This window comes from Odontomachus brunneus, unplaced genomic scaffold (assembly GCF_010583005.1).
Source record: "Odontomachus brunneus isolate Ranch 3 - 2012 unplaced genomic scaffold, Obru_v1 Obru_scaffold_171, whole genome shotgun sequence".
Classification (NCBI taxonomy): Eukaryota; Metazoa; Arthropoda; class Insecta; order Hymenoptera; family Formicidae; genus Odontomachus; species Odontomachus brunneus.
Genome location: NW_022639621.1, coordinates 48,840 through 61,182, shown reverse-complemented (window position 1 = coordinate 61,182; position 12,343 = coordinate 48,840). Strand labels below are relative to the sequence as shown.

General features: G+C 35.8%; 2 protein-coding genes across 5 annotated transcripts in view; both read left to right on the top strand.

Annotated features, from left to right (window-relative positions):
• The first annotated feature begins 326 nt into the window (after positions 1-326).
• On the top strand, positions 327-6,672 carry LOC116851296 (thyroid adenoma-associated protein homolog). Its single transcript, XM_032830592.1, has 14 exons — positions 327-655; positions 738-878; positions 951-1,619; positions 1,708-1,814; positions 1,885-2,182; positions 2,463-2,705; positions 2,782-3,165; positions 3,290-3,559; positions 3,973-4,182; positions 4,545-4,735; positions 4,839-5,430; positions 5,504-5,657; positions 5,748-6,004; positions 6,246-6,672. The coding sequence occupies exons 1-14, from the start codon at positions 479-481 to the stop codon at positions 6,567-6,569; spliced, it is 4,017 nt and encodes a 1,338-aa protein (XP_032686483.1). The 5' UTR covers positions 327-478; the 3' UTR covers positions 6,570-6,672.
• A 2,845-nt stretch (positions 6,673-9,517) lies between these two features.
• The window catches only part of LOC116851284, a 51,643-nt gene continuing 48,817 nt past the window's right edge, over positions 9,518-12,343 (top strand). For 2 of the 4 annotated variants that reach the window (XM_032830576.1, XM_032830572.1), the window contains exon 1: positions 11,249-11,599. The gene's annotated coding sequence lies outside the window, so the exon portion shown is untranslated. The other 2 variants (XM_032830573.1, XM_032830575.1) reach the window with 2 other exon arrangements.

Genomic DNA, 12,343 nt, shown 5'->3' with positions numbered 1-12,343 from the left:
TACGCGCCATATAGTAGTATTACATATATGCTTCGCCTTCTCTCTGACATCAGGTTCACGTGTATAAACAATTTCAATACAGTTTTAATTAGAGAACCTCTAGTAAAGAGAATCACCAACTTGGTCATGTGACCAGCTACTCAGCTACTCTGCAATTGGTTGGCATAAACATATACGGATTTGGACATTGCGACGCCGATGCAAAACCATATGTACATATATATAAATATAAGCACTTGTCTGCATTGGCGTCGCAATATCTAAATCCGTATATATTTATGCCAGCCAATCAGCTGGTCACGTGACCAAGTTGGCGATTCTCTTTACTTGAGGTTCTCTAGTTTGAATACTTTGTTCTGTGCAGTTTGCAACGTAACCACTGGCACTCTAATTATACTCATGTTCACAATTGTATATAACCTTATGAAACAAGTTTAACTTTAAACAATCGCTACGTGTTACCTCATGTATATAAGTAATGGAGGAATTATTAAATGAAAATGTTAGTTTAAATTTGTGTTTAAGTAAATTGAGAAAATTAAAACAAAATGGCACGTTGGATCTGGATAAATATTTCACGCAACAAACTATCAAATGGCGAAATATCTTGGAATACAGTGTTTTAGAAGCATATGTTGAACATTACAATGAAGAGGTAAATAATTATAATAATTTACAGCTTTAGTAGTAATTTATTTTATTTTATATTATTTGCCATAATTTTCTATCACACACAGTACAGATTGGATACTCTGGCACTCTTGGTGGAATCAAAGAAAAGTACATTAAGATTTACATACAAGGAACTTAATATCATTTTGTTATTCCTAAGATGCAATCTCTGCGAGAAAATGGAATATATACCTCTTATTAAAAAAGTAAGAAAGAAATACCAGTGTCATGTGTTATTAAAATTTTAGTCTGATTAAGTTTTCACCGTCTTTTTATAGGCCTTAAAACGACTCAAGGATAGTTTGGCTGTGATGCAAAGACAATTGATACAAAGAGAAAGAATAAGAAATCATGATAAAGAAAATGCTGCTTTTGAGACTTACACAGACACTTTATCTGTATCTGATCAAATATCTGAGCAAATTGAATATAATATAATGGACTATACTGTATTCTTTATAAATCTACGTGAGATTTGTGTAGATAATCTATATCCAGATGCAACGTATCATCGTAGACGTTCCAGTTTGCGGATACTTTTGCTTGTGCAAGAACTTCTTAGTAATGAATTTAAAGATATTGAATGGAGCAAGGAACAAGTGGAAAAAATATTCCAATGTTTACTTCTGGATACGTATGAGCATAACAAAGAGATGGCATATCAATTAATAAAACACACAGATCCAAATCTCTTATGTTTAGATTCGAAGTGGCAAGTTGAAATGATAATTAAAGTGGCATTTCAACTAGGTACAAGTATACGACCCATTGACAGTGTTACAGCTGCATACATGTTTAAAATATCCATGCTGTCTTCTGTTATAAAGGATGTTCTCAATGATATAATTCTAGCTTCTGAAGAGAATATTCTAGATTACAAAGTTGATGACAATATTGCAGAAGCAACGAAGTTACAGCTAATTTTACTACTGTATGGAAGATTAAAAGTACATATATGTGTGATATGGTTCTTATTTTAATATTATCAAAGTTATGTGTTTACAGTGAATAAATATGTTGTCTATTTCTTTTTAGAAGGCATTGGTTTCATCAAAACTGAACATTGGATTGACAATTATTACATGTTCCCTATATGGATATTTGTTTTGCATGAGAAGTTTGCTCAATGACTGCAACTTGAGGTATAAAAGGAAAACTTGTGTTATCAATTTCTGCAAAATTCTAATTGATATACCATCGCTCTGCTTTTAGAAATGCTGAAAAAGACAAATTATGGAAAGATGTTATAGCTGATATCATTACACTATGCATCCAATTAAATAAAACTGTTTCTGTAGTAGTAAATAATGCCTCACCGGAGGGCCATTTACCAATGGACTTGAAAACATTGAACGTATCGTTTCCTGGAAATGAGAGGGTAACGCCACAGATGGTATTACTTTGTTCTTGGCGTACTGTCAAAGAAGTCAGCCACTTGTTCGGTCTGTTTGCCACCAAGGCGACGATACAAACAAACATATTTAAAAGTGAACTGCTTTCAATGCAACAAGTAAGATAATCTATATGTACATATATATATACAGTGAGTGCAAAAAGTAATCTTGCAGAGAATTTTGAAAAAAAAACCTTATTTTTAGAAAATAGTTTTAACAATTTATTAACATAATTTTGAGAAATATATCACTTATGTTCACTGTTAATAAATTATTAAGTAAAGCTTATTTTCTGCAAATAAAGCCTTCTTCAAGACAATCTGTGTATGAATACTTTTTGCACTCACTGTATGAAATATATAACTTCATAATTTAACACGATACGTGTGTAAGCAGATTGGAGAAATGATGGAACATCTCGCCTCATTATTGTGTGATACGAAGCACAGAGGAGCGTTCGAGCAGGCGTACGTGGGTTTCCATCAATTATGTACGCAATTGTGGCAATCGACAAGTGTAGATTTAAAACTACTTCCTATGTGGTGCTTGCACGATATCTTAATAGGTATCACAGGATTAATACCAGGATATTTGATATGCGCGACGAGAAGAAGCGCGGGTGTTCCGTTTTTGATACAGGTACTGAGAAGAATGAGGAACAAAATCTTATTGTATAAAGGAAGATTTGGCAGTTTTACAATTTTGAAATTTATAGGGACTGGTATCCTCGACGCTAAAAACGGGTGAAAATTCAAACAGGATCTTTTACTCAATTATGAAAATCTTATTACAATTCACAAAACTTGAAGATACCGTTAATTTATGGGCAAAAGTGACAGACATAATGTACGAAGATTTCATCTTACCAAATATAATTAACATATTTTTCCCTAACAAAAAAATAATGAAACCGGAAATAGAGAGCAGAAGCGAAGCTTTCGAAGCAAAAGTTAAGCTTGACATTACCGAGATAAAGATTCATTCCATGAATATTCTCAGAGCCCTATTCAGACACTCTCAGCTCAGCGACACGGTTAAACGTTACGTCGCGGACGGTTTGATAGTGGCGTTTAAACACTACGATGGTAGAACATGGGCAGTAAGTTATTCTAAATTATTGTTCCCATAAAGACTATCGGTACTTCAATCAATATGCATATCTCTGCTCACGCAGAGAACTCTCAGGTATAAATTTTAACCAACAACTTTTAATCGGAATACAGGAACGCAATGCAGCCACGTTATTATTTAGTGCGCTTATAGTTCGAATATTTGGTGTTCAAAGAACCAAAGATCACATTAATCTAACGACCTGCAACATGATGACAGGGAGACTATTCTTCGAAAGATATCCCAGTCTTCTACCTTTTATTCTAGATGAATTGCGAACTTTCATATCGACCAACGATACAACGATAAAGTCGGACGTGCAGGCCATTTTATTGTTGCTATCGCGGTTGTATATTAGTAACGAAACGGACGTTACTCAGAAGGTATTTAGAAATAATTCAATTTTAGAAAATCAACAATTTAAATTTAGAAAATTCACTTAAGAGAGGATGCTGGATATAATGCAGTTTCGTAATTCGCACTACTTCTTTATTTGGTTGCATAGAATCGCAAATGCTTCCAGTAAAAGTAAAAAATATCAATATATAGAAGAACATCAGATATATCAAAATTATAAAATTTTATCAATTTTTTTTTAACACAATTTTGTTTTTAACATAATATCTGGTATCTGTCCAAACATTGACATTTGTACTTCAACTCTATAAAAGTATTTGCACTTTTATGTAGCCAAATAGAAAAACAGTGCAAACTACGAAACTACATTAAGTCGATATCCAACATGTCCTTAAGTTCTCTACCAGAAACAGCATAATGTGACGATGCGTGTTTTCAGATAAAAGAATTGCGTGATTTGGTATCGCAGTGCGCTAAAAGTCCGGTATATCAAACACGTGAGCTCGCGGCTAGAGCATTAATACCATTATTAACTGAAAGTACAGCCCACAGCACTTTAACGAATTTGTTTCAACTGATTTTAAAAATAACTCAAGACATTCAAGTTCTTCGAACCTCGGCGAACCTAATCCACGGCTATCTACTGCAGGCAAGTATAACCAAATTTGTCTATTATTACATTGATAAAATAGTTACGCTACTATTAACTATGCATAAAAATAACAATTAAGAATTTTGCATAAAAAGTTATGAATCATTAAAATGAAATTTGAGATATTCAAGAATGAAGTATGAGTTATTATTAGAAATTAATTCCCAATTTGTTAATTTTTTACTATATTGATTTCAATATTAAAATAGTCACACTACTACTAATAAAAGTAGCATAAGAATATCAATTAAAAATTCAGTATAAAAAGTATAATAAACCATTAAGATGAAATTTGAGATATTCAAGAGTGAAATATGAGCTGTTATTAGAAATTAATTCCCAATTTGTTAACTTTGCAGATACTTAAAATTCTGAAGAAATTCCCGTCCGTCAAAGAGCTATTTAAACCTCATCAAGTCGTAAATCTCTCGAGCATACTGCAATGTATATTAAGTTGTCTGAACAGAAGATCCGATGGGTTCAATAGTTTCCCATTAGCTACCGTATATGTAGATATCTTGCGTGAATTATATAAAACAGAAAAGAACATGTAAGATAACTGTTTCATTATATCTATGATTTGTTATTTTGATCCACGAATGTGGAGCACAAATAAGCAAACTTATCTGAACCATATTTTCTTATGTATTTAGAATCGACGACTGCAAAATGAAGGATATATTGCATACACTTCAGCAGTGCTTAATAGAAGAGGATTTATCAAAACCAAGACAGCCATGGCCAGGCGAGCAAATGTACAAAGTATCCGTGATCAAACTCGTGTTGCACGTCGGAAAATATTTAGATTTCTTGCAAACAGTACATAATGGACGAAATAAAGCGTTCGAGATTTGGTCACGACTTTTGGTCACGCCGGAAGCTGAAGTGCAAAGCATCGCTTGGAACACCGTTCCCGAAGTATTAACAATAGTCCAAGATAGTGAACAAAGGAAGTTGCTGGGCAATTACGCTATTCTAATAATTTCTTGGAATGCTGCCCTTTTCACCAAAAATTTACATCAATATAATCCCGTTTTACAAGATGCACTTTTCGATTTCTTGTATAACTGTCTAATGAATGCAAATGAATGGTTTGTCGCTGATGCTGATCACAAGAAACATGAGATTTGCACCTTAGTGCTGCGGAGAATATACTCGCACAAAGCGAGCAATGTTTATTTCCAACGCGTTAATTATCTACGATTGCTTGGGAAATGTATGACGACACTGATACATGATATAACGGTTTGCTCATTTTTGTACTTTTCTTTGTTTCATGTAAAATTCACGCAATACATGCTGACATTTCTATTTTAAGGATAAAGAGCTCGAGAAGGAATATAAAAAGGACATTTACAGAAAAGTCTGCGAGAGCAACTGGATCAGTTCGTTATGCAAAGACTTTAGACCATCAGTTTTCGATATACTCTTTGATCTTTTCGATGCAGACAATATTAATGCCGAGCAATGCCGTATGTTTGAGCTATATAATAATTATAACGGATAATTATAGCGGAATTGAATCAAAATAACGGTATAACAATAAAAGGATATCTTTACAGATCCTGTGCTAGATTGGTGGACAATGACATTGCAATTATTAGTCGATGATAATGCGGATGTTCGGTCTGAAGCATGCAAACTGATTTGTCGTATTGAGCCGTCTAACGAAGTGAAATGTATAGAAAGAATGTTACCGGTTTTCTTTAACATGTTCCTCAATACAGTAGCTGATAAGTGTCCCGAAATAGCATTCAGTGCTCTCTTCTGCTGGAGCGTTTCGTTATTAGACACAGACTATGAAATGGATGAAACTGATGTAAGTTATTAAAGAATTTGTATTTTCTAAATTTGTTCCTTCTAATCTAACGTAACAAATGAAAAGTTAAATTGGAAAAATAATTTGATTTTAAGGACATTCTTTTCTTATTTTCATTGTGAAATATTTCTTTTTCAAGCAAATCGATGATCTTGAAAGTTATGAAATAAATTATGAAATAAGATGTAATAGAAAAAAGTTAATTCTGTTATTACGATTATCATCAATTACTTATCATCAGGTCTTCAACAAGTGCAGAAATTACGATGTCTTTGAGCCCGTGAAAATATCAGAAATATGCTATAATTGGACAAAGTCAATTGGACTACGACACTTCAATGATAACATACTACCACTGGATGTGATTGAATGGATAAATTATCGTTTGGAAACAGAGTTTACTGCACTATCCTTCAAAGAAATTGTATTCTGTTACAAGGGCAATATGCCAAAAATTGAAAAAAATTTGTTTAAAATTTTAGATCCAACATACAAGGACAAATTGCTGCAAGTTCTGGTGTATGAAAAATATTGGACATTGTTTGGAACGTTGAATTTAATCTAATCTCAAGCATACTTTTGAACAATTTTTTTATTATTCATACATAATATAATGTTAATAAATGTATAAGACAATATATATTACAGTATGTTTGAGAGATTTACAACTTGATACTTGGGAATTAATTTCCAACTTGTTATAACTTACGTTTCATTCTTGAATATCTCAAATTTCATCTTAATGGTTTATTACTTTCTATATTGAATTCTTAATTGGTATTTCTATGCTACTTTTATTAGTAATAATGTAACTATTTTAACGTTGAAATCAATATAGTACAAAATTAACAAATTGGGAATTAATTTCTAATAATAACTCACACTTTATTCTTGAATATCTCAGGTTTTATCTTAATGATTCGTAATTTTTTATGCAGAATTCTTGTTTTTATGCATAGTTAGTAGTAAATATGTGACGATATATTTTTACGAACGTTAACCATCTGTCGCTGACGTCGCGAAAAATACATATTTCAAACGCAAGAAGGACATTCCAAGGATATTTCGAAAGTAATATTCAAAGAAATATATGAAACACTTACCAACTGCTCTTTCTGCTAGCTGGCAAAATAGGACTGCGATTTCAACTGCAAAACGGCCACCCATAATACGACGAAAACGTAATACTTCAATCCGTCCTTTAGATGACCCATTCCGCAAGATGCTTTCTTTCGGTGTTTCAACGACACAACGCATGAAATTTCCTTCCGGCACTTCCGACGATATTTTGCGCGGCATTCTGAAATCGCAAACCGACAACCGTTTAAACCGTTTGAACTTCGCGTCGCTGTCACGTGACGATCGTGTACAGTCAGTACTCGCAACGAGGTCTGTTCGCGTTGTCTGCACTTTTGACACTTTTACACCTAAAGTCCTCTCTTTAGAAAAAACTCTCATTAGATATCGCGTCTGGTGTGTAACAAACATTAGATGTAAAAATACAAGCAACACGAACAAACTACGATCAGTTCAGTAGTCTTTTGACTCTAGATCTGTCCTTTTTAACTAAACTGCTTGAATTGCTGTAGACTAATGCTGTAGATCAGAGTCCTTATTCTTGAAATAGTTGCATATATATAAGTTTTACTGCGCAGATTTAATTATACCATAAAATAGCTGCGCAATGAAAATTACGTATAAATTTAATTACGCAAAAATTTCAAGAATACGGCCCTGTTCTTTCTTGTTGCACTGCTAAACTGGTGCAATAAGTTAAAATGAGACAAAATATATTTGTCTCACTCTAACTTATTGCACCAGTGTGCACCAGTTCAGATAGTTCAGTTGAAAAGAACACACCTAATGTTTTGCCACAATAAACCCAGATGGTACAGAATATTCTATGAATATTCTTATCAAATATAAATATTCCCGGGAAAAAAAATTATATATGAATTTTATCCTTATATGGACATATATATATATATATATATATATACACAATAAAAAAAATACTCTTATAGAAATATAAAGTAAATGCATCTGGCAATACATGATATGTCAACGTTTAAGTAACTGGAACTGTTTCTTCTCTTTTTTGAATTAACATTATTTTATTTACGTGTAAACATATATGATTACACATGACTATATAGAGATGAACTAGATTCACATATAATTTATACATAATTATGTACAGTTTTATATAATTATACATAATCATTTATTCCTGGGTTGTTCATTCTAAAATATTCTATGAACACATGTACAATATTGTAGGCAAAGATTTTCATATTTATAACACAAAATAATGTATTTAGAACATGTATCAAGTTTATTTATACACATGTATAATGTATTCATGTAAATGTAGAGTTTCTCTAATTTTTCAAATAGTAATATGCACTTATTATGTAGCTAGTAACGATATATATCTAATATTTAAATTCTTCTATAATTGTGTAGAAGCAAAATCAATCTATATTTGATTAATGTACATTTTGCAAACTATATTTTATTTTTACATCTACAGTTTATGCATATTCATAGAACATTTATACTTGTGTCATTAAAATATGCTATGAATGCACCATGAACATATGAATGTACATTTATAGAATACACAAATATTCATAAGGAATATTTGCAGAACATTCATATAATATTCCTGTGCTATCTGAGAATGCATGAGATTCACTTACAACATTTGTCACGACGTTTCGTGTACGATACTCCTTCAGCGTGTCGAAAGTGGAAAGGACGCTGATTTGAATTCTTAGCTACGGACATGTAACATGCACGAAGCCTAACCTAACATGTTTATGCTGCTTTTGGTGACCACTTGACGAATATGTGAAACTCATGTTATATAATCGAATACGAGAATGGCTCCTCAAACACATAACAATGATGGAGCTGAAAAACGAATTATATCCTAATTAGTAAATAATAAAGGCTCAATGACTGAATGCTCATTCAAAGCATATTTCATTAGACACTGCAAACGCTCTGAAGCATTTAAAGAGAAACGACGATTGGTTTATATGACTTTTCAAAGGATTTGCAGCACCTAGTGGATCACAGCCTTAATAATATTACAGATCGGCATAAAGGAAGCATAAAAGAAGCTCTTAACAAAAGGCTTCTTTCAAGATATTAAATACAAATATGTTATTAATGTTTCAATCATTCAGACACTTACCTCACATTTCGCAATGATTGAGTTTCTCGAAATAGCGAAAGTCTTGATACAGTTGTCCCATCACAGCCATTCGTTGTTCTTTAAATGCAATTCATATATTAATCACGTGATCGCGTCATTCGCGGCAGTTCATGCGAGTGATAGGCTTTCCTTCTCACGCGGGAAACTCTGTACGCATGCGTCGAGGCTCCTGATTGGCTGAGACATCGCTACATATGCATCGAGGCTCTTGATTGGCTGAGACATCGCTTACGCATGCGCACGCGGCTCCCGCTCGAGAAGAAAATTCACGAAAGCTCGTCACTTTACGCGGTTCCGCGGCGGTTCGAATTCAGGTCGCTATTGTTTCCCGTTGCATCTCTTCACCCGTCGAAAGTGAATCCCGCGTGCGAAGGAGTGTCGGTGGTGTCGAGTCGAGTGACGTATAACCGTTTCGATGCATAAATCGGCCCGTGCGAGTCCGATCGAAGGCGATGTAGTATTCAGCATTCAACATGTTACCGTTGGAAAGATGGAGTCGCTAACAGAGGCATCCACGGTTGCTCCTGTCGGACAAGATGGATGGGGTGAGTTTGCACGTTTGCTCTACTTTTAGACTACTTAATTCCACGATATGCACACCGCCACTACTGAAATCTGTAGTCCACGTATATTGAAAATTTCTAATACTTGCAGTGAACGTCAGAATGAAGCCTTTGATGTGTAGTACCGTGTTGAACTGAATCATCATTGTCGGCAAAATAATACCAAAAAGTATCGGCCTGCGTAGAATTGCGTACTCACCGATGATGGCCTAAACGAGGATAATTGGAAAAGTAGCCTGGTAAACATTCAGTATATCAGTAACACAACATTAATGTTACGTCCCACAAAACAATGTTACATAACATGTAGTGTTTACTGTGGGAATATATTTTGCAGTAGATTTCAAGATCACATGAATTGTTTATGCATTTTCTACGTGATATATGCACACACGATCGTTTTCTGTGTAGACAATATAAACTGTAGAATATTGCAAATTATTAGTTAAATACACAAAAAGAAGCAATTAAATTATAAGGTTACTGTATCTGTATTTTAGATATTAATTGTAAATGTAATATTTGAAAGAGATAACAAATTGCACGAAATTTTTATTTTATTATGTGCCATATTGGTGAATAGATTCGACTCTCTACAAGAAAGTAATCTAGTAATTTTGTGGATTCTAAAGATTAAATAATAATATAGACATGTATTGATTCTTGAGCAAGTCATACATTCTTTAAATGACATTCATAGATTACTTGTCTACACAGATGACATATATATAGTTTACATTTTTATTTACACGTGGACGACGTAAAATATCATAATTTACATGTAAACATGTAATTCTAATGGAAAACACTGACGTTACCGACTATTTCGAGCCTCGTAAATAAGCATCTAGACAGTTAACCTACAGTGTCAGTGCTATAATTCATTATTTTCCAATTTTGGACAATATTAATATTCTATGATGCTTATTTATGCAATGATAGTTGCATATAATCCAATAGCTGTCGATCTTTAATGATATCTCGTCGGAAATTACGAGTCTAAAATTCGTGATCGTAATATACATATATTCTGATATATAATCCTTGATATCGTACATACATCCTTTAATATCGTGTATATAAATATCCTTGATATCGTATATATAAGTCGAATATTAGATGTGTTTCTCGGTCTACGCAGAGAGAAAAAAATACTTGAAAATTTATCTGTGTGAGATACCAAATTTACTCACACGGAGATAAATTGTATTTCACAGAAGCCGAATTTACTTCGTAGAAATTAACTTTATATTCCGCAGGTAAATTTTCAAGTATTTTTGGTCAGTGTATGGTCTGTGTGGAACATCATTATCGCGCGACGACGTCGAAACGCGCGCGCTTTCGGCTCGAGTTGAGAAGCTTGGCGTGCACGCCGCGCGACGTCGCCACGGTCACGGATCGAGTCGCGCCGGCAGCGGCCGAACCGAGCCGAGCACGGCCGAGTGGGACCGACTCGCACGCGTATTTCGCGACGCGACGTGCCACGGTGCGAGTGGTGCTTGTATTTTTCTATTTCTCGCGCTTCCGCGTCGTGACCGTCTGCTTTTTGTGCGCGTCGATGCTCGTTGTCCGCGTCTAACGGGAGACGGCGCGTCGGGGCGCATCCCGCCGGCTGCGAAAGTCCCGAAAAACGAGGCGTACACCCCCTCGGATCCTCCCCCCGCTGCTGCCCGCCCCCTCGCCTGACCGCTACACACGGAGTGCGGTGCCTGTCTGTGCGTGTTCGCGACAGGAGGTAGGCATGGAGTGTGTTCAGTGCGGCCGTTTCAAATTGTCACGGGCCGTCACCTCAGCCCCGCTCGCAGCAAGGTGAGTGCGCCCAGTCGTTCGTTATCTGTGACACCGTGACATGGTGGCTCGATCGCGACTTGTCGAGAAGTCCGCTCCGAATCGTTCCGTAAGATAGCGAGAAAGGGAGAGAGAAAGAGAGAGAAACACGGCTTCATCTCGCTCTGTCCCATTCTCCCCTCCGGTCACCACTCGGTACCTGACCTACTTGCGCGAGCTGTCATTCTACGGTCGCGGGATTGTTTCGCCGGCAGACCAACCGACCGGCCGGTCCTCAAACCTCCGTGTGTACCTGTGTCTCTTGCGAATCTTTTTCTCGCGGGAAGAAAGTCGACTAGCCGTTCGTTGTCGAAGAAGTCGCACGAACGGGGTAGAAGAAAGAGAGAAAGAGAGTGAGTTGGGACACCGCAAGGGTCCCGCAAGGGGAGTGACGGGACGACGGAGCGTAAGAGCGGAGGCACGAACGCGGAGGAAACGAGTTTGAAAACTGGCACCGCCAGTCGATCGCCAGGTGATTCCCGAAGCGCGTTATTTCCAAGCGCGGAATGTTAAATAGCCTTTTCGAGCGCTCGATCGACTAACGGCGCTCTTTCTCGAACGCTCTTTCTTCACCCGCTGCCCATCTCTCTTTATCTTCTCTCTGCTCTCATCGTTGCTCTTTTCCTCCCTTTCCTCTTCCCGTTTCTCTCTCTTTCTCTCTCTCTCTCTCTCTCACACACACACACACACACACACACACACACACACACACACACACACACACAC

What these genes read in the sequence shown, in the direction of transcription:
- LOC116851296 (XM_032830592.1), top strand. Translation starts at nt 479, where the DNA reads ATGGAGGAATTATTAAATGAAAATGTTAGTTTAAATTTGTGTTTAAGT. An exon ending in GTGTTCCGTTTTTGATACAG is followed by an intron (nt 2,706 to 2,781) that starts GTACTGAGAAGA and finishes TGAAATTTATAG; the next exon opens with GGACTGGTATCCTCGACGCT. An exon ending in ACGATGGTAGAACATGGGCA is followed by an intron (nt 3,166 to 3,289) that starts GTAAGTTATTCT and finishes ATCGGAATACAG; the next exon opens with GAACGCAATGCAGCCACGTT.